The 21852-nt window shown below is 40.2% G+C and overlaps 1 protein-coding gene and 1 non-coding gene across 2 annotated transcripts in view; both read left to right on the top strand.

The window, feature by feature from the left end:
• The window catches only part of EIF4G2 (eukaryotic translation initiation factor 4 gamma 2), a 92503-nt gene extending 71598 nt beyond the window's left edge, over positions 1–20905 (top strand). Inside the window, exons 5-25 of the mRNA XM_042459482.1 lie at positions 7161–7265; positions 8059–8124; positions 8953–9078; positions 10477–10579; positions 11571–11702; positions 11796–11862; positions 11956–12107; positions 12791–12901; positions 13433–13516; positions 13604–13702; positions 13875–14016; positions 14110–14270; positions 15008–15121; positions 15614–15739; positions 16348–16452; positions 16562–16777; positions 16893–17151; positions 17313–17517; positions 18012–18223; positions 18808–18929; positions 20089–20905. Of these exons, the coding sequence (XP_042315416.1) occupies positions 7161–7265; positions 8059–8124; positions 8953–9078; positions 10477–10579; positions 11571–11702; positions 11796–11862; positions 11956–12107; positions 12791–12901; positions 13433–13516; positions 13604–13702; positions 13875–14016; positions 14110–14270; positions 15008–15121; positions 15614–15739; positions 16348–16452; positions 16562–16777; positions 16893–17151; positions 17313–17517; positions 18012–18223; positions 18808–18929; positions 20089–20154 (2773 nt within the window). The 3' untranslated portion in view covers positions 20155–20905. The remainder of the gene's footprint in view (positions 1–7160; positions 7266–8058; positions 8125–8952; positions 9079–10476; positions 10580–11570; positions 11703–11795; positions 11863–11955; positions 12108–12790; positions 12902–13432; positions 13517–13603; positions 13703–13874; positions 14017–14109; positions 14271–15007; positions 15122–15613; positions 15740–16347; positions 16453–16561; positions 16778–16892; positions 17152–17312; positions 17518–18011; positions 18224–18807; positions 18930–20088) is intronic.
• LOC121920160 lies at positions 15161–15364 on the top strand. Its single transcript, XR_006101687.1, has one exon. It is a non-coding gene; the product is annotated as a small nucleolar RNA SNORD97 (small nucleolar RNA).
• Positions 20906–21852: the final 947 nt, after the last annotated feature.

Raw genomic sequence — 21852 nt, 5'->3', positions numbered from 1 at the left:
ACTTAACCACTCCCTAAGCGGTTTTCAATGTGTAAGCTAATTGCCCCCAACAAGCTGGGTACTCATTTTAGCAACTTCAGAAGGATGCCTGGCTGAGTGGACCTTGGAACCCCTAGGATCGAACTCACAACTTTGTGGCTGCAGTACAGGCATTTAATTTGTATTTGTGGGTGCAGTACAGGCATTTAGCTACTGCCCCACCAGGGCTCCCTTCTCAACGTTCTGCATTAAGAGACATATACCTTTGAAAGGAATGGGTGTGAAATTGGCAAGGCTTGGCATCCTATACCTTCAGAAGAAGCCCTGTTCATGCCAAAAGTAAAACCGATAAATCCATTGAGTTTCACTGCACTGTCATCCTCTCTTTCTCTCTCCATATATAAATAGCAGCAGCTATAGCAACTGATTTTTATGGGGAAAGGTAGGGCAAGTGAATATTCAACCTATTGCAGGTTCTGCAGCATTTATCCCTTGTGGAAAAGGTGATCACTCATAGTAGTGTTGCTGTCATCTGGAAACCCCACAGAATGTCTTTAAGCCTCTTCCAAGGATCTACACTGTTCAGAGCACCTAACATCAAGGAATAGATACACAGAGACAGACAAGCCCAGATGGAACAAAAACATAATTGGGCATTTAGCACATACTCAGTGAGATCTTTGGGCCTGGAATGACTAGTTCTGTGATAGAACACTTGTTTGGTATCCAAAAAGTCCTAAATTCAATCCCAGCATCCCTCCCTGAAACTCTGGGAAGCTGGAATGGCCAGTCATTGTATATGGCTTGATCCACAAAAGTCTCATAAGTTTCTTAATCAAATGGTACCCAACCTTTTTGGAAAAAAAGTGTCAAAGATCAAGTCCGTGGTGTGTGATAACATCTTTCTAATTTGTAATACAGAACATCTACAGCCCTCAGTATCTTGGTGTAGCTTTGCCAATAATCTGCTCAACCAGGGAATATTCAGGAACTCAGTGCACAATATGAGTAGAGATGTAGGCCCAGCTACCTCAAGTGTCAGACCTACAAGCCTTGCTGCTGATGTCAAACTACACCAACACTTCCACTATCTGTTATCTTTGGCACAGTTAGCCAGCCATTTTAACGGGTTTAAATTTTTTAACGGGTGGAGAGAGAGAGAGAGAGAGACTGACTCAAAAAAGTAATCAGGTCACAATCTTTAATTATTTTATGTAATATAGAGTAGTGTATAGTATACTATGCCATAATAACAGATAACATTTGATAGTATGATAGAAATTGGTTGAATGTTCTTAGGAAAGCATTTGCCTGTATAGGAAAAAACCATTAATTAGGTGTTCACCGGTCAGGGATGACTGAGTCATACATACAATAAACTGATAAACAAACAGAATTATATCTAAGTAGACCAGGGTTTATTATGAAAACCCACTGGGTAAGTCACATGCTCTCAGCCTCAGGGGACGCAATGACAAATTTCCTCTGAACAAACCTTGACAAGAAAACCCCACAATAGGTTTGCCTTGGGGTCACCATAGGTCGGAAATTACTTGAAGGTGCAACACACACACACAGATAGTTAAGGAAACTGTGTCCTGAGGTGAGGTTGCTCAGGAAGCAAGTAGTTGTATGTTTTGCACTAACAGTGTAGATAGACATGACTGTTAAGTGAATCCAATGGAAGATGACATCACTGTTTTTCTCTGAAAGAATAAAGAGGAAGACTAGGGAATAGGACAACCAAATAATTCTTTTTGTATTTACCTTATTCCCCATGAGAGGAGGCAGGAAATGTCAGTCTTCACAGCTTGAAAATACTGCTTTTAGGGATTGCATCTCCTAGAACGCCTTGGCCAGTTTAAGCATGGGGGCTCATAAATTTAAGGACATCACCGAGATTGTGGTTCCCCCATTGTTCTTATGCTGCAAGAGTAATTGGGAATTCAATGTTTACATGCTGGGAATCTGTTAATGGCCCCCTTTTCCCACTTTGGTTAGGTGTTTCCTGTTCTGTGTCCTATGCTCTAGTGTTCCTTGTCAAAGAAAAGCTATGAAATTGATGGGGTTGACATGAGTCAAGAAGCGACTTGAAGGCATAGATAGATAGATAGATAGATGCACACAAAATCCTCTTTACATTTTTGTAGTGTGTTCATTGGCTGTAGTAACAGTACAATCCTGAACTGTTAACCTCTGGAAGTCACTATTCAAATGGGAATGTTTTTGCTTTGCTTCCCTGCGGTACCACATGCGACAGCATTACCATCAGTGCCACTTTTTAAAAAATTAAAGAAATATTTTTAATTGTTTAAAAGGTAGTTGTGTAACAGAACTGTGATGTCATGCTGTAATAGCATTATTATGGTTTAATTGTAAAAATAAATAAAGGGATCCTGATCATGACACAGGAGATGGGGTAAGCAGCCGGGTGGTGCAAACAGTACTGTGGAACTTAACAGTGCAGAAAACAAAACGGGCAGTTATGCTATTTAAGCAGAAACATGGTAAAAGTAAAACATGATACCCAGTGTCAACATTCAGCTATCTTCACAAGTACGGGTGAAGCAGTTTTAAAGCAAGACAACCCATAACAACTGACTAGTGAGATAAGCAACAAAATCTCCGATTCCTTATTAGTTGGCTGGCTGTGCTGTGATTGCAAAACAACTTCCCTCCAGTCCCCACTAGGAAGTAGGGGATTGACACTAGCAGCAAGGGAGCAGCAGACAAACAGTGATGTAATGGTATGAGCGTTGGTCTACAACTGTGGGGACTAGGCTTTGAATCCCCACTCAGCCATGAAAACCCACCGGATGACCTTGGGCATGCTACCCACTCTCAGCCTCAGAGGAGGGCGGAGGCAACTCCGCTCTGAACAAAACCTACAAAGAAACCCCTGCGACAGGTTTGCCTTCCAGTTACCAAAAGTCAGAAATTGCTTGACGACACACAAGGGACTGTCAATGTTCACTTAAGCAAAAATGCTTGAGCCATCAAACTGGCACCTTTAACTGTTCAGCGCTATATAGAAGCCTAGATCATCCTTACACTGTTCATGACTATAGCAGTATATTTACACAGCACAGGCATACAGTAACCTGAGTACTTTTTCCCAAAGCACCTTCAGCATTGTGATGTGAAATGAAATCTGTTTTGCAACTCCAGTGATGACACGTTATAAACATTTAAATGCAGGTTCTGTGGAATCACTAGCTATGAAATCACTCACCGTTTCACAAGTAGGAGATGGAATGGCTTTGTGTAACTGTGGCTAGGGTGAACAGAATTACATGCAGGAGTAAGATACCATGACAACTTTGTTTCCACTAAAGGCATGAACTATTTTAAGCAAAAAGGAACAGCGGTTTTAATTCTCTGTTAAGAAATATATAGCAATAGTACAACCCAGGATTTGATATTTTTAGGGGAGGTGTCTTTCCAATTGTTCTGATCCTAAACTAGCATGTGAAATTAGGATGTACGTATGTACCTTAACCAGCATGTGAAATTAGGTTGTCTGTACTATATTTCTTTTACTAACTGCTTCATTCATGTGGGAGAGGGTGGTTTTGTGGGTCAGGTAATACCATAGCTTCCTGGCATATTCATCACCTTGGTTCTGCGCCCATGTCGACCTGCCCAGTCTTGTTGAAATTAATTTAAGAGGAAAGGAAGAAAGGAGAAGGAAAGGCCATGAAAGGAGGGAAGTGTGTAGGATAAAGAAACTGAAGGGGGGGAGGATGGAAGGAAGGAAGGAAACAGAGAAGATAAAGGATGTAAGGCAGAAGCAGCGTATATGTATTAGAACTATGTATTTTATACAAGTTATTTGTCTTATATGGGATTATATATTGGGAAGTAATGAAAGCTAAATATAGCGATAATATAATTTTTGGTGTATAAGTGCATGTGTGATATATATATATATATATATATCAACCATTGTGCTGAGATATTTAATAAAAATGTTTTTAAAAGGTATTCATTTAAAAGGAAACATTAGGAAGTAATGAGAGCTATTACATTGTGATAATATAAATTTTGGTGCATCAGTGCATACCTGTGTGTGTGTGTGTATGTGTGTGTGTGATACATGAGAACTATTGTGTTGAGATAGTCAATTTAAAATAGTTTAAAAATATATATTGATTTAAAAGGAATGCTTTGGTGAGTGAATCAGAGAACAAGATCATACAGAGAGAGAGAGAGAGAGCTAAATGAACCCCACATTTCTTCTCCCCTAATGAAACGAGTGGCATGAGGCACCAGGATTGGCGAGATGTGAGTAAAATGCTTCCAAAGCAGCTCCATCCAGGGCCCTCCTTAAAATGCCCCTCCATCCATCCATCCATCCAGGGCGCTAAGTTCTCCCAGAGGCTTCCCTGCGACTACCAGAGGCCTGCAGCCTCTAGGCTCCCCCCACACTCTTATGTCTGGGAACAAAGCCCAGGAAGGGCCTTCCCCAGAGGCAGAGCATGTGGCCCCTTCCCTTGGAAGCAGGGCACTGAGCGTGGAGGGAGCCCTCTCTCCTCCGCCTGGAAGGGCCCACAGGGCCTGCCTCCCTCAGCCCCGGTCCCTGGAGGGAAGGAGCCTAGCAGCACTCAGGGATGCGAGCAAGGCATCATCATCATCCTCTCTCCTAAGCACCCCAGATGACCCGCTGCGCCATTTGCGCAACCCACCCTCCCTCGGATCCCGCTGCCTACGCCGCCGCCCGCCTTTGTGAATGCGGTGCTGCACTGCGGCGGTGCTTCCTCTCAACCTAACCCTCTTTTCCTCCTCCTCCTCCTCCTCGGGCGTGATTTTTCTAAGCCCCGCCCACCCCTCCCTCTGCCCTCTTTTTGATTGGTTGTCTCGAAAGAGCGCGGCGCTGCCATTGGAAGCCGGCGTGGAGAGGCGGGTTTGGCTGCCCCTCTGCGTGATAAAGTTAGTTGGGGGCAGCCTCAGTGCGCGTTAGAAGCAGCAGCGGTGAGTCGGCGCGGTCTCTCTATGGAGGTGTCGGAGGGGAGCAGCGCTGGGCGGCTTCTGCAGCTGCGGCAGCGGCAGTGACTCGGAGGCCCGTTCTGCCCGCCGTCGGCGCTCTGCCCCCCCCCCCCCCCCCCGCCCCCCCCCCCCCCCGGCTCCCTCTTCTCCCCGTCCCTTCTCTCGCCTCGCCCCCGCCTTCATCGAGGCCGACGCTGCTGCTCCAGGAACGCTGACTAGGCTCTAGGGAAGGTGAGGGAGGCGGCGCGCAGCCAGCCACGGCGCCCGTTGGGCTCTCAGGCGCCACCATCTCGGGCCCCGGAGGAGGAGGAGGAGGAGGAGGCGGCTGAGTGCTGCTGCCGCCGCTGCTGCTGAGGCACAAAATGGCCGCCGCCTCAAACGGCCGCCATCTTGTCCTCGCTGCCACACGTTCCGCTCCGAGACACAAAATGGCGGACGGCGCTGGGACCCGGGCCGCAGCCACACGGGAGGCATAACCCGGTTTGGTACCGCTTTAAGTCTTCGTCTGGCACAAGTGCAATGGAATTCGGGGAGCTGGAGTTGGAAACTGCACCTCCCAGAATTCCATAGCGAAGAGCCAGACAACGAATTAAAGAGGTACCAAACCGGGTTATGCCTCCCGTGTGGATGCAGCGGTGATCGTGGTGCTTTTTGTTCGGCATCGTTCGTGTTCCCCGCGAAGGCCAAGCAGCCTCGAGAACAAAGGCCGGGCCGAGCCTCACGGGCGGCGCCCAAAGACTGGCCCAGGGAAGGAGGGAGGGAGGGAGAGGGGGTTTTGCTTGGGGGACGGAGGGGTACTCCTTTCCAGGAGGGATATTTGAAGAAGGCCTCTTTCCCTTGTCTTGTCCAATCTTCTGTCCAGGAGGGATATTCCGAACCCCCCCCCCCCCCATTTTGAGTAGGTGAGTCTTGCAAGCTTTTGTTTGGTCAGGATGATCGATGTTTTCCATCCACGAAGGAGGACAAGGCACCGAAACATGGAGGACGTGACCGAATAAAAGCTATAAACACTCACAGAAACGCAATTCCATCGTTCTTGGTGACGCTTATATTGGAGGACCATTTGGGATTCCTCCTGGACAGAAGGCTGGAATGGAGGACATCTAGGCACCCTGCTTGGGGGGGAGCCAGGGTGGCTGCTGTCTGGGGGATGGGGCTGCAGGGCTTCTTTTGTTCAGCTGTAGCCATGCTCCCCCCTCCGTTTCTCCAGCATGTTCGTAGAGAGGCCACCACTCCTTGCATTGTCCGTTTGTGGAATTGAAGCTCCTATCGTGGCTTTCCTTGGGAGTTAACCTTACTTTAAACCGATAGGATTTAGGAAAGTGATCAGCAAGGGAACACTAAATGATTCCCCACCTTAACTGCTTCTTGCTTCCCTTCTCTGATCGGGAAGCAATAGTCTCATCTTCAGGATGACCAGACGTGTCCTAATCACAAAGAAGGACATGGCGTCACAAAATGTAGGATATTCAAGAAAGATACAGGACATCACATGAGCTAGAAACACTCACATGAATTAAGTTCATGCTTAGATATGCTCAGAATGGAGGATGTTTTGAAATTCCTCCTGGACAGAAGGCTGGTATGTAGGGCATGTCCTGGAAAAGGAGGGTGTCTGGTCGGCTACCATTTCATATTACATTTGTGTGTTTAAATCTGTTCATTTTTACCTCCTTATTCTAAATCTCTTCTCCTGTTTCAAAGGTCATGCTTATTAGAGATTTTGATTGAAGCATGATCTGTTGACAAACAAATTAGTTGTTGGTTCCTACAATACTATACGACAATCCTGTTGTTGGCCCTTATTGGAGTAGACCCATTGAATAAATGGGATTTACCTCTGTGTGGAGTCATCATTCAGTAATGGATTGAATGGGTTGCTCTGGGTGAGGCTAACCAACAGGATGCCAGCCAGTATTTTATAAATTCCAGAAAATCTGTGTGTGTGTATGCTTTTCTTTTGGGGTTGTTTATTACCATCTTCATTGAATGCAGCATTTCTTTTACAGTGAACAGTTTTAAATTGCAGAGGAGGGGTAAATGAGACAGGGAGAAACTGCTCAAGTAGAAAGTGAAATTCTAAAAATAACACTAGACTTCCAGATGAAATTACTAGGGAGACACTAATTGATGCTCTAATTTGAGTGATTTTGGAGGTTAGACACTTACAATACCTACCTTTGATTGTCTTCTAGGTTTTGTTTTTCCCTATCCTGTCAATTTATTCTTTTGAAGATTCTTCATTGTCAAGCCGCCAAAGTGGAGAGTGCGATTGCAGAAGGGGGTGCTTCTCGTTTCAGGTATATGTGCCTAGATTTTGGTGGTGAAACAGATGGAAAGACCAATCAAGTCTAAAAGTTGAGAAGCTTATCATTCACTATTCATGATCTTAAGCTAGGACAAAGAGGATAAGAACAAGCATACTGCATAACAGTAGTTTGTCTTGCACAGCTACAACAGTTTGTGATAGCACAGTTGCACTGTATAAGGCAGAAATGAAAGCAAGCTTGCTTATCAACAGACTACCTATATACTGTCAAAAACACATCAAAACACCCAGTTGTATTTTTAAGTTAGGAATGTTAGCAGTTAATGCCCTTAGCCAGTGTCACATGTGCCAAAAAGACAGGAACAGGTACTCAAAAGGGTCTTTTTGCACCTTTGAGACCACCTGAGAGTTCGTAGCATAAGTGTTCATAGACTAGGGATACGTTTATCAGATGCAAGAAAAAGTACTACCAGAAAATAATACGTGTGTGCTGTTAGTGCAGTGTTGATTGAGTTGCATGCCAGATGCACTCATCGCTAAATCTTTAAATGTACTTGAAAGGAATTACAGAATCCTTGTGTAATCTCCCATCTTGTTAATAATTTATAAACAATAGTACCTGCCTCAGAAAGGTTAGTTGATTATCAAAATAAATGTGAAACATAGATGCATCCCAAAGAAAAGAACCAAGCCTTGCTTGGCTGTTTCCTTTTTGCCTGGAGATGACTTAAGTTGTCACAGATGAGCAGTCATGTAACTGCTCACATAATTAGTTTTGTCAAATGTAACAAACTATGTGAGTAACTGAGATTTTGTTTCTATAGTGCTTCTTCAGGCGGAGGAGGAGGTAGGGGTGCACCTCAGCACTATCCCAAGACTGCCGGCAACAGGTATGTCTCTTCATACTGTTAGCAACACTATCTCAGATGTGATTGCTTTGAAGTGAATAGTAGGTATATTAGGATTAGTATATGGCTTGGGCCCAGGATACCTAGAGGACCGCCTCTCCCCATACAATCCGCCCCGCACACTCAGAACATCTGGGCAGCAACTATTGAGGGTCCCAGGGGCAAGATTGGCCTCCACTTCTAGGAGGACCTTTACCACCTCGGCCCCGACCCTCTGGAATTCGCTGCCCGGAGAGCTCCACTCGGCCACCTCCCTGGCCCAGTTCAAGAAGGGAGTAAAAACCTTCTTGTTCAGAAAAGCATTCCCAGACACAGGCTCCAGTTAGCCTTCCCCCCCTCTGATAGCACCAGCAAGCTGGCCAGAATTGTTTTTAAATGTGATTTTAATTGTAATTGTTTTTGATTATGTGTATGTGTTTTTACTGCTGTACACCGCCCTGATTGCAAGAAGGGCGGTATAAAAATAAAACTTTTATTATTTATTTATTATATGTGTGAACCATATTGGCCTTAATTCATAAACAGCCTCCTGGACCAGTTTTATCTGGGAACTGTTCAAATGATACTCAGGGTTAACATCCTGTTTGTAGGAAAATTTGGTTAAGATATCTGAGAAATTTATCCTGATTAACAGAGTCAACAGTTGGGTTTTGTTTTTTTAAGTTAGCTGTGAAATTTCCTCAACTTCTTTTAAGCAGGTCCTGTGGCTGGTAGGGCAAGCGGAATAACTTTAAGTTGAATTTGAGTGTCCTGAATTCCTATGGGAATGTATTGTTGGTACTAATCAGTGGTTCTTGTTTCCAAATAAAGCGAGTTCCTGGGGAAAACCCCAGGGCAAAACGCTCAGAAATGGATTCCTTCACGAAGCACTAGACGAGATGACGACTCCGCAAATGACAAAGAACGACACGATGCAATCTTCAGGAAAGTGAGAGGGTAAGACATGAAATAATAAAATGTCTTGGTTTAAAATAAGAAGTAATTGGAATATATTCTATAACACACACACCCTATTAGATGTTTGATTCAGATCCAGTATATGACTTGCACTTTTCCACAGGGACTTTTTCTTTCTTACAGCTGGTAGACCACTTTGCTGTAGTGATTGTAGACACACTGGCACAGTTCCCAGTTGTATGCTATGTCAGACATGCCCACTTGTGATCTGCCAATGCATGCAGGTTGAATTTCCCATATGGCCTGCCAGGATGCTTTGAAATCACTTTAGTTTGCTGTCCAAGTGGGAAAAAATAGAAATTTTGAGTTTCTGGTGACTCTTGTCTGCTTGGAAGATTCAGTGCTTATTATGTGGGCAGAGTATAAGCCCTAGATTAAGATGTTCTTGGTGCATTTGCCCACCATTCCCAAACCTCTTTTTCTTTCCCACTGCTTGACGTCTTGTAGCACAAGACTTTAAGTTTACGGTTTTGCATCATCCTCTGTTATCCTTGGCTCCTCCATTCAGTCTCATTTCTTTGCTTACTTACATTGTTTGCTTAAGTGGGTTCTTTTCATGCCACTGCCTTCTACATATCACTGTGTTTAGGCATTCTGTCTCGAGCTAATTCTTGCATACTTCTTCTCCACACACACTTGTAAACATTGTGAACATTTGTTAATGGCCCATTTTATTAACCCTTTCGTGCTTCAGCATGTTGCTTAATTCTTCCTCAGCTTCAGTTCTCCACTTGTTATTCCTTACAGATCCATTCTTTGCCATACTTCAACATCCTTGCTCCTGAGATTCTTCAGACTTTCCTTCTTGGAGAAATTTTAATCCTGTCACAGGGCCTGAGCAGGCAGGCCAAAATAAAGCTGCTTCAGGTCACTTTGGAAGTATGCTGTTTAAATGACACACACATCTTAAGAGTCCAGAAGCTGCGCCAAAGCTGCACTCCAGTCCTTAGGACTGGAGCTTGGTTTTGGTGTGGCTTCTGACTTCTTGGGATGCATGCATCATTTAAACAGCATACTTCCACAGTGACACGAAGCAGCTTTATTTTGGCCTCCCTGTTCAGGCCCACACTGACAAATTTTCCCGTGTTCTCACTGAAGCTGGACTGTCATTTGTCTTAATTCTGAATAACTTTGCATTCAGTACCATCTCAGACACATGGTGCCAAGCTTTCTGTCTGCAACCTCAGTATAGCATATATTTCAGATGTGTTTGTAACTTACCTAAGAGAAAGGCTGCATAGTTGTGGGGTGCTTCCTTTGGGGGAAGTCCTTCTGTCTAGTTTGACAATTTTTTTTTATTAAAAAGCAAACCTTGTAATAAACAGATCAAACCATTGAAAAGAAAAGTCTTAGTTTACTTGTTTTTGTTTTCTTTAGCATATTAAATAAGCTTACTCCTGAAAAGTTTGACAAGCTATGCCTTGAGCTCCTCAATGTGGGTGTAGAGTCTAAGCTCATCCTAAAGGGGATCATACTGCTGGTAAGATGCACTTATTAGAAAAATGCTGATTTCATTAAAATGATTTTGAAGTGTATAACAATATAGTATCAGTAGAGGGAGAAAGGCCTCAGATGGATGAATTCTAATATTCATCAGGCTTAAGAGGCACCATCTTTGAGAGAATTCTGTAAGGTGATGAAGGTAAGGTTAAAACATAGGGAGTGAAAATTACAATAATGGTTGATTAGAAATATTATGCTATATTTAATTTTGGGGGGGTGCTGACAGTACAACTACACAAACTAACATTTTTAATATAATAATGTTATCCTGTGAGCTGCCTTAGTAATACAGAAGTGCTTGTCACAGGCTGCAAAGATGGTTTTACTACATCAGCACAAATAATGCTGTGCTAGCATAAGCTATCTGAAGATACTGAACTGGCACAGCTGTGTTGATTTGTGTGCAAAAAAAACTTATTCCACAATAGAAGCATTGGGCTTGGTGTTAGTAATTGTCTGAAATAAAGTTTGTGTGATGTCTGATTTCTCTACCATCATTTTCTAATAGTGATTAATGCTAGAGAATAGTTTTCATCATACTGCACAGGATAAAGGAGAACCAAAGTTTAGAATCTTAACTAGGCAGTGTCCTAATGGCATTTCTGGTGCCACACAAGCTGTCTACTTGAGAAGCAAAAAATAGTTCTGACGTTTGAATGACTGTATTAAAGAAGTATTTAAACCAACAGGATAAAAGCCAGTTCTCCTTTCTACTTTTTGTTAATTACCACTGGCTCCTGGGAAAATGTGTATATTTAATCTGCTAGAGCAGTATCACTGCAAAGTATTCTAGTTTTAGAATTTACTCGATCATACTTGGGTTATTGTTAGCTATCATGAACTTTGAAACTAAGGAGGCAGCTATAACAGGAAAAAAAGAGGGATTCTTTGACAAGGAATCTGTCACTGATGAGGTGTGCTTTGTAGTCTGTTTCCTCCAAGTAATTCATGAAGATTCTCCTCTTTAGATCGTAGACAAAGCCCTTGAAGAGCCCAAATATAGCTCGCTATATGCTCAACTATGTCTGCGACTGGCAGAAGATGCACCCAACTTTGATGGCCCATCAGCAGAGAGTCATCCAGGACAGAAGCAAAGCACAGTGAGTGCAATATTTTCTCAAGCTGCAGCTGATATCAGAATGAGTATTCTACAATGAAAATATGTAAAACTACTGGTTTTTTTTTATTCCCAGACATTCAGACGCCTCTTAATTTCTAAACTTCAAGATGAATTTGAAAACCGCACCAGAAATGTTGATAGTAAGATTTCAAATTTTTAACATAATTTTTCATTGGGTTTTGTGTATGTTGTAAATGCAGAATAACATTTATATATGTGTATGTTTCTTTCAGTCTATGATAAGCATGATGGCCCCCTCCTCCCCGAGGAGGAGGAACAGAGAGCCATTGCTAAGATCAAGATGCTGGGAAACATCAAATTCATTGGAGAACTTGGCAAACTTGATCTTATTCATGAATCTATCCTTCATAAGTGCATCAAAACAGTAAGCGATATTGATTTTCAGTCTTGATGTTCAGAAGCAGTTATAATTGAGGGTGGGTGGTGAATATCAACTTGCAAGGTAGTAGCTTGATTTAAAATACTACAGTTAAATAGATTTTAGTGTCGAAAATGTGATGTGTGTGCTTTCACAATAAATGCCATCCTTAAACGGATGTTCCCTTTATAACTTCAGAGACTAATACATGAAGGCTCATATGGTGAAAAGAAATGTTTAATATTTTATTATGTTATTTATAGCCCGCTCTTCAGCCCTAAAGGCTATCAGAGTGGCTTACAATTATTACATCCTAATAGTATCAGTGTGATCCAAAAAATAACTGGATCAAATTGCTAGGTGTACATTTCAGTACATGTGAAGCACTGGCCAGATCTGTCAGTCATTCTGTTATCCTACATGCATGTGAACTAAACAAAACATGGAACATGCTTTGCCATGAGAAACATTATTTCAGCAGAGGTTACTGATAAAGGCCAAAGTTGAACATGGTTTAAAAGCAACTCATTTTGGATATCTTAATGATGTTTTTTTTAAATGTTAATCTGTAAACCAAGTAACTCATCAGAGGATATATAAAGTATTAGATTTATTTATAAAAAGTTGTGAACTGTCCACAAAGAAATCTGTTGTTAATGGATGCGTTTCTTGACGTCTAAAACTTTCAGCTTTTGGAAAAGAAGAAGAGAGTCCAACTCAAGGATATGGGAGAGGATTTGGAGTGCCTCTGTCAGATAATGAGGACAGTAGGACCTAGACTAGACCATGCAAAAGCCAAGGTAAATATTCCAAAAATGTTATTATTTATTGCTTAATTTATTGCCCCCAGCCTAGTAGGTGTTCAGTGTGAATATGCATGTCTATGTGTATATAATGAATGTGTCTAACAGAAACAGTTATTTAGGGGGGAAATGACATATTATTATTTGCCTGACCTAGGATGCCTTAAGGAAGGGGTAGGAAATATGTGACATAAACTCTAATTTATCATAGATAATGATGAGCTGTGATACAGTTTTAGACAGGAGACATCTTCATGTCTGGTTTAAGGCATGCTTTGATTATTATTATTTTCAATACAAAATAAATGATTTTTATTCACTTAACATCATATTTAGTAGTTAGCTATTTTGCAGCAGGACTTTAACCAGAAAGCAAAAATGAGACCTGGCATAAAGGGAAATACATGGGAGGTGGAAACAACAACTAAAGTTACTGAATAGTGTTACTTAAGAGACATCATTGCTTCTGCTATATTGTGTTTTCTGACATGTCAGCTTAATTGAACATGGGAAATTCTTTCTAAACAGTCCTTAATGGATCAGTACTTTGCCCGTATGCGCTCCTTGATGATGAGTAAGGAATTGCCGGCAAGGATTCGTTTCCTGCTGCAGGTAAGAGCATAAATATGATCACTGCCGTAGGTCAGATGTGCTGACACATGTAACTGAACTTAACTCCATATCACTTTATGCTTAAAGGATACTGTGGAGTTGAGAGAACACCGTTGGGTTCCTCGCAAAGCTTTTCTTGACAATGGACCAAAGACTATCAATCAAATCCGTCAAGATGCAGTGAAAGTAAGTAATAAAGCTTATGCAAATATTTAGCTGTAGGTTCTGTTACAGATATAGTACATCTTGAATAAAAAATGAGTCCTTGAAATTTGTCTTTATGTAAAATGTGTTAAATTCACATAGTTCAGCCAATTTAATATCTATAACACTGGATTTGTCTATTTTTGTTTTTAAGGATCTGGGAGTTTTTATTCCTCCTCCTATGTCTCAAGGGATGAGAAGTGACTTCTTTCTGGAGGGACCGTTCATGCCACCCAGAATAAAACTAGACAGGGATCCACTTGGAGGGCTTGCTGATATGTTTGGACAAATGCCTGGTAATTACATCAACTTGGAATTAGCTATGTATCAACCGTATATTCTTGAGATGTTTTAAAAACCTTAAGACAAATGTGTGCATTCTTAAACAGGTAGCGGAATTGGTACTGGTCCAGGAGTTATTCAAGATAGATTTTCACCCACCATGGGGCGACATCGGTCAAATCAACTTTTCAATGGCCATGGGGGACACCTCATGGCTTCTACTCAATCCCAGTTTGGAGAACTAGGCAAATCCTTTTTGAAAAATCCAGTAAGTAATGGAAGCAGTTTAAGAAACTGAACAAAAAAGTACTAACAGTTGATTCCTTCTTTTCAGAACTTCATCGGGGACTGAAGGGATAAAAAATTTAGCTCTGCCTTTTCCACCATTCATTGTTCTCCTGAAATAGCTACTTTGTGTTATGTAAATGCTATACAGTACTAATAGAAGGGTGAAGACTGAGCTGTGAAGCAGAGGTGGCCTTCAGTCATTGCAATATATAAATTGTTCTTGTAAAGAATTTTTATTTTGAACAAGCAATATCCAAAATAGTTTGCTTATTATATGTTAATTAATTGGCAGTTTGGTGTTATAATCTCTTCATAGCACTGGATAATATGGACCACGTGTAAGGATTGTGCAGCCTGAGGGCTCCTCTGGATCCCATTAAAAATGGCTGGAAAATGCTTTTTGAGGCTAAAATATCTAATAATGTAGCTTTGCCATAAAGTGATCTCAGCATGCTCCCCACACACACACAGATCTAAAGAACAGCCCTCCAAAATCAACCAGAAGTGACCAGAATGTTTGGAGAGGTTGTTTAAGAAAATGAGTGATGGACAGCTTTTAGGAATGACCCAAAATGAGCATCCAGCCCTCTGCATGTGCATGCATTAAAGAGAAATGTTATAAGATATGCTGAAAATGTGAGGTGCTTCAGACATTGATTAAATACAAATACTGAGATTTGGTGGTTTTCACTTCCCTTTCACTTTCCTTGAAAACAGGGGCAAAGCCAACTTTTCCATAATCAGAATCAGGGACTTCTATCTCAGCAACAAGGACAGTCCAAGGATATGCTGCCACGGTTTTCTAAGAAAGGACAGCTTAATGCAGATGAGGTAGATGCTTTTGTCTGAACTGACTTGGTTCTAAACACAATGCCCAATGATTATAACAAGACGCGTTATTACGAGGACCAGTACTGGAACTCCCTAACTTTTTCTCCTCCCTCTTTTTCTCAGTCTTCCCCCCCCCCCCCCGCCCCCATTTTTCTCTCCCTATCCTTCTCTTTCACCTGCCTCTCCCCTCAGTCCTTGGAGTATCCAGTGTCCTGTGAGCAAGATTATGAGATATGAGGGCAATAATCATATTCATAAAGGAGCAGTTGAAATAGTTCTGGCAGTTTGAAATCCTTGTTGATGGTGAAATAAATTACAATAAAATAGCATCTCCTTCACAGCTAATAGTTAGTCATGCTATCCCTCAGGTTTATTTATTTTAAACATTTATACCCTGCCCTTCAGCTTTTGATCTGGTCATTAATGCTTGCGTAACAAGTACAATCCCACCCTGTCTGATATACAGTTCTGACCCCTTCATTCTTTCCACAGATTAGCCTGAGGCCTGCTCAATCTTTCCTAATAAATAAAAACCAAGTGCCAAAGCTTCAACCCCAGATAACTATGATCCCACCCAGTGCACAGCCACCACGTACTCAGACACCACCTTTGGGACAGGTAAATACCTTAGATAGCCAACTGTTAATTAAAACTACAATTGGATTAGTTATGATTAATGTTGTAAGTTGGACTAAAAATTGCATATGGGAAACTACGGAATTCATGAATATTTGTTGGGGGTGAGTGTCATTTTGCATTTTCTTCCATTGACTTTAGAAATAAAGACATTGCTTTTTATATAGACTCATGAAATCTAGTAAGTCTGTGTAAGTCACTTTCTTCTGTTTTCAGAGTTTAGTAGAATAAATGATGGTAGGTTAAACATTATAACAAACAGCAGGCATGGTTTTTGGGAAGCAAGTCTAGGTATACTTAGTGCTTAGTTAATTTGCATACCATCAGGCAGTTAGTCTTTAATTTAAAAAGTCGTGAGTTTCAAATAGCTGTGGAACTTCGTCCTTGGCTAAAGATGCTTCTGGAATAGAAGGCTTTATTGAGTTCTTTGAACCACTATTTCTGTCAGCATGTTGCAAATCCTGAGTCGTTTTAGGAGTTTGGTGAAGTATACTGAATGCTGAAGAGTTTTAAACCAGCAGCTTTTAGTCTAGATTCTTCAGTACTCCTAGAGAGCTGTTCAGTTCTAATAAGGATGTTTGTTCTCTAAGCCACCTCAGCTTGGTCTCAAGACAAATCCACCACTTATCCAGGAGAAGCCTGCAAAGACAAGTAAAAAGCCTCCACCTTCTAAGGAAGAGTTGCTTAAGTTAACAGTAAGTTCTGTTATTCACTCTTAGAACTGCATATTTTCATTTCTGCAAAGACATGTGGGAAATAGCAAACTTCTTCTCTCTCTCTCTCTTCCCCCCCCCCCCTTTTTAGGAAGCTGTTGTGACTGAATATCTGAACAATGGAAATGCCAATGATGCTGTCAACAGTGTGAGAGAAATGAGGGCGCCAAAACACTTTATATCTGAGATGTTAAGCAAAATAATACTTCAGTCACTGGATCGATCTGATGAAGACAAGGAAAAAGCAAGCACACTGATCAACTTACTTAAGCAGGAAGGGATAGCCACTAGTGACAACTTCATGCAGGTACTAACATAATGGAGTGGTAATTGTGGTTTGATTTGTTGCATTTGCTTGCCCATACTATATGGTCACCTAATAAGGATGCAGTGAATTCTAATTACTGCTCCTTATTTTTCAGGCATTCCTAAATGTATTGGACCAGTGTCCTAAACTGGAAGTGGACATCCCTTTGGTAAAATCGTATCTAGCACAATTTGCAGCCCGTGCCATAATTTCAGAACTAGTTAGCATCTCCGAACTAGCTCAACCATTGGAAAGTGGCACCCATTTCCCCCTCTTCTTGCTTTGCCTTCAGCAGTTAGCTAAATTACAGGACCGTGAATGGCTGACTGAACTCTTCCAACAGAGTAAAGTTAATATGCAGAAGATGTTGCCAGGTAAGCATGCAAAAAGAAATTATAGTTGTGTAATGTATAAAAAGTTTAGAAAGAGCTAAATACATATAGTCTCATTAAATGATAAGCTAAAGCAAGAATCCTACATCAGTTGCAAGGTTGACAAACCTGAATGACAAATTGGAATGTTTTGTGTGTTACAGAGATTGACCAGAATAAAGATCGTATGCTGGAGATCTTGGAAGGGAAAGGACTTAGCTTCTTGTTTCCACTTCTGAAACTGGAAAAAGAGCTATTAAAGCAAATAAAATTGGACCCATCCCCTCAAGCGATTTATAAATGGATAAAGGACAACATTTCACCAAAACTTCATGTAGATAAGGGATTTGTTAATATTTTGATGACCAGGTGAGAGATTAAATGTACCTAAACTGGTTTAGTTGAAATTAACCAGTTTTGTTGAAATGAACTAATATATCATATTAGCAATGTTTTGTCAAAGTTGGTGTTAAGGATTCTAAAATCTTGTAGTTTCATTATGCATTTGTTCCCAGATATATGAAAGAATTATTAATCATTGGCCTAGAGCAGGGTGGGGAAGGTATGGCCCTCTGGATATTAGACTGCAACTCCCATCAGTACTATGAAGGAAGTTGCAATCCAGCAACATCTTGTGAGCCACACCTTCCCCAGCCTTAGCCTGGGTCTTCATTATTTCCTCTTTACAGAGATGACATGTTGTAAACAGGTCTAGAGCCAACTGTTAGTCCCAGTTAGGGTTGCACCCACTGAATTGGCAGGAATGTGATAAGAACGTTTATGTAAGTTCTATTCTGTGAGTCTACTATAGGTGGGACTAATACTTGGCATCCTGTGCCTGTTTTTATTTCCTTCTCTTTTAGTTTCTTGCAGTATATTTCTAGTGAAGTAAACCCACCTAACGATGAACCAGATTCTTCATCTGCTCCTTCAAAAGAGCAATTGGAGCAAGAAAAACAGCTGCTTCTTTCCTTTAAGCCAGTAATGCAGAAGTTCCTTCATGACCATGTTGATCTACAAGTGAGTGCCCTGTATGCGCTCCAAGTGCACTGCTATAATAACAACTTTCCAAAAGGTAGGAATAAAAATACTTCTCACCCTTCCCTTCTTCATGTATGCTTGTCATATAGGGTGTGACAGTCCTTGTCAAATAGATAGACAGGATCCATTTCATAGTAACAGAGTGGGCTTTTCTCATTTTGCCTAAGTGCAAGACTTGCTAGCAGCACTATGAAAGTTGGTACGTGTCCCATGTCTGTTCTGGAGTTAACAGGTATAACAAGGTGAAACATAGAAATAGGTAAAGCAAAGGACTTCTGGCTTGCTGATGCTTTTAAAAATCATCCAATCAAGTACAGTGGGCTCTTGGTATCCTCTGGTGTTTGGTTCAGACACACACACCATGGATACCCACGTCCCATTTAATACAATATATAATAAAATAGTCTATATGTAAAATGGCAAAATCATCGTTTGGTTTTGGAATTATATATACATATTATATATTTGATATTTTAAAGCTGTGGATATGGAGGGCCAGCAATATATTTTTAATGGTGGGTTTTTGTTTTTGTTTTTGTTTTTTTTTTATTACATAAACCTGGGATGAAGAAAAAGACTTCTGTATTAAAAATGAAAGTGTGTACCCTTTTGTTTCAGGCATGTTACTGCGCTTCTTTGTTCATTTCTATGATATGGAAATCATTGAAGAAGAAGCTTTCCTGGCATGGAAAGAAGATATTACTCAAGAGTTTCCAGGGAAGGGGAAAGCTTTGTTCCAGGTATATTACCTTCTTGCAGGCTCTTAACAAGTTGTTTTTAAAAAAAAACCAACTCTTGTCTGAAATCTTTTTAAAAGTTTTTTAAATTTTTATTTTAAAATATACATACATATTAACATACAAACAAGTGAAAAAATCTGGGTAAAGAGAAGAGAAAAGAACGAGAGGTGAAAGGGCAGAAAAGAAAAAAAAAAGATTACATATTTACTTACAAAAGATTACATATTTACTTACAAATATATCTATTAATAAATGTAAGTTCAAATTAGAATATTTAACAATCTGTCCCTCAAGAACAATGTCAACATTTATATCTAAATATAAATTAATTTTTGATTCTTCGGTCTTTAAATGGGATCTCTTATCTATATAATGACTGTACTACAAACATTACCAAGATTTTTCAACTTCCTTCCATTTTTTTTCATAATCTTGAATCGTTTTCCCTTTTACATACATAGTCTATCCATATTCCAAAATTTGAGTACTGTACCTTTAATTTCCATTCTTCTATAGTAGGAATTTTTCTAGATTTCCCAGTGTTTAGCCAGTACCATGCAAGCTGCCGAGATCATGTACAAAATCACACTGATTTGATTTGAATTTAGTTTAGTTTGTATCATGTCTACTGTGTTTAATAAAACTAATTCTGGAAGAAGGGGAATGAATTTTATCTTTACATTTCCAACATTTACCATCACATTGATTATCTATGGTAAACTTAAGAACTAAACTGAAATGCATTCAATGACTTGATTCTCAAAGTTTTACAAAATGTAACACCTTAAAGGAAAATTATCTAAATTATCTGATTTTCCTTTAAGGTGTTACAGTTTGTAAAACTTTGAGAATCAAGTCATTGAAATTCATTTCAGTTTAGTTCTTAAGTTTGATATTTAACATAAATAATCAAATAGCTTTTAAAAACTATCTTTGGTATAAATAAACCACTAGTTCCAAACAAAGTTGATCTGATAGAAGTTTGGATGGACAGTACTCAAGTTCCAATGCTCTGTGTATTCTAGTTGGAATAGTGATTAGATTTAGGCCTAAGTTTTGTATTATGTGCAGGATACATACAGGGTCAATCTCCAAAGGAGTATGAAGTGTTAGGCTTCTCACTTTGTCAGCTGTTAATGTTGTACTGGCTTACTTGCAGGTAAATCAGTGGTTGACCTGGCTGGAAACGGCTGAGGAAGAAGAATCTGAAGAAGAAGCTGACTAAACCAGCCAAAGCCTTAAATTGTGCAAACATACTGTTGCTATGATGTAACTGCATTTGACCTAACCACTGCGAAAACTCATTCCGCTGTAATGTTTTCACAATATTTAAAGCAGCAGTAGGTCAGTAGGACTTGCTTCTGCCTAAGGGTTTTTGTAGTATGTCTTAATCATAGTCTACCATAAAAATATTTTAGAGTATCTTTAATGTTTAGATTAACAGTGTATTAGCAGCATGCAATAATTACATCATAAGTTCAGAAGCAGTCTGTGTAAGGATCTTCTTTGATGCCAGTTACCATAGGCTGTTCATTAGAAATCTGAATAGCAACACTGAATACTGTAGAAATGCACTTTGCTCAGTGTAATACTTGAGTTGTTGCAATATTTGATTATTCATTTGGTTGTTACAGAGAATCCTTAACTGTAATCGATGGTGGTTGCCGTAATAGTATATTGCCTGTATTTCTACCTCTAGTAATGGGCTTTATGTGCTAGATTTTAATATCTTTGAGCCTGGGCAAGTGCACAAGTCTTTTTTTAAAAAAGAAACATGGTTTACTTGCACAAAAATGATCAGTTTGAAGAGGTGGATAAATGCCCTAGGAAGTGGTCTTTGGGTGTGAAGCAAAATGGTGAGAAACTGAATTGGTCCCTATTATAGTATTGAAATTAAGTCTACTTAATTTATCAAGACATGTTCATGCCCTGATTTTATATACTTGTATCTATCAATAAATATTGTGATACTTGAATGTCTGTTGAAATGACTGCTCTTTAAATTTTATTTGTCTTTACCTTTGAAAAATTAATATTGAGGGTAAAAGCTCTGACAGGCTTTTTTTGTTGTTGATCTTGTTTATTTAATCAGGCACAGGTGTAGATAAGACAAACATACTAAGAAAGGGTGGCATCAAACTTCATGAAAAGAAAGTAAAACCATCAATTTATGACATAATTCATGCTTCAGAATCATATTTGTCTTTTGAGGTTTTTAGGGCTCTAGAAAATGGTGAACCTTTTTACAGTAAGCTTTTGGTGAGACTTGTGGGTATTAAATAACTAATACAGTTAAGGGAATCTAGTTATAGCTAGAGAGTAATAGTCATATGGCTGTCTAGATGTTGTATTGCAAGTTCCAGCAGCCCCAACTAGCATTGTCTAATCCTGGCGCTGCAGTCACATCTCAAGGAGTACATCCTGAAGCATGAATGTGCAGCCTTCTAGATGTTAGAACTACAGTGGTTAACATCCATCTTCATTGACTGTGCATACAGTCCATACAGCCCTTGGAAAGCTACATACATGTTCACCACCTCTGTTCTTGTGCTTCAGTAGAAGCTGTCTTTCTAAACTAGAAACCTCAGGCAGCAACATGAGCTTCTCTTACAATATTAACATTCAGATTTGCTCTTGTAGAAACTGACAACAAGATAGAGCTGACAAAAGGAAAGTACTACATTATTAATTCCATACATTGGCCTTGTATGAATTAAGTGTTTACATCAATATTATAGACTAAATCTGATCTCCCAAGTGCTAGTAGGGAGATAATCACTGTGTTTGTGGCAGAGTGACTTGACGGGGGTGGGTTGAAAAATCCTGCAATAAAAGTTTGTTACCAAAGGTGCATAATTATCTAAATGATCATCAAATCCTGATTTTGTTATCTTTAAAGCGGGATCTTTCTAGCTCATGATGT

The sequence above is a fragment of the Sceloporus undulatus genome, chromosome 1 (genome assembly GCF_019175285.1).
Source record: "Sceloporus undulatus isolate JIND9_A2432 ecotype Alabama chromosome 1, SceUnd_v1.1, whole genome shotgun sequence".
In the NCBI taxonomy this organism is placed as follows: Eukaryota; Metazoa; Chordata; class Lepidosauria; order Squamata; family Phrynosomatidae; genus Sceloporus; species Sceloporus undulatus.
Note: the sequence above shows the minus strand (reverse complement) of the source record. Positions and strands in the feature narration are given on the sequence as shown.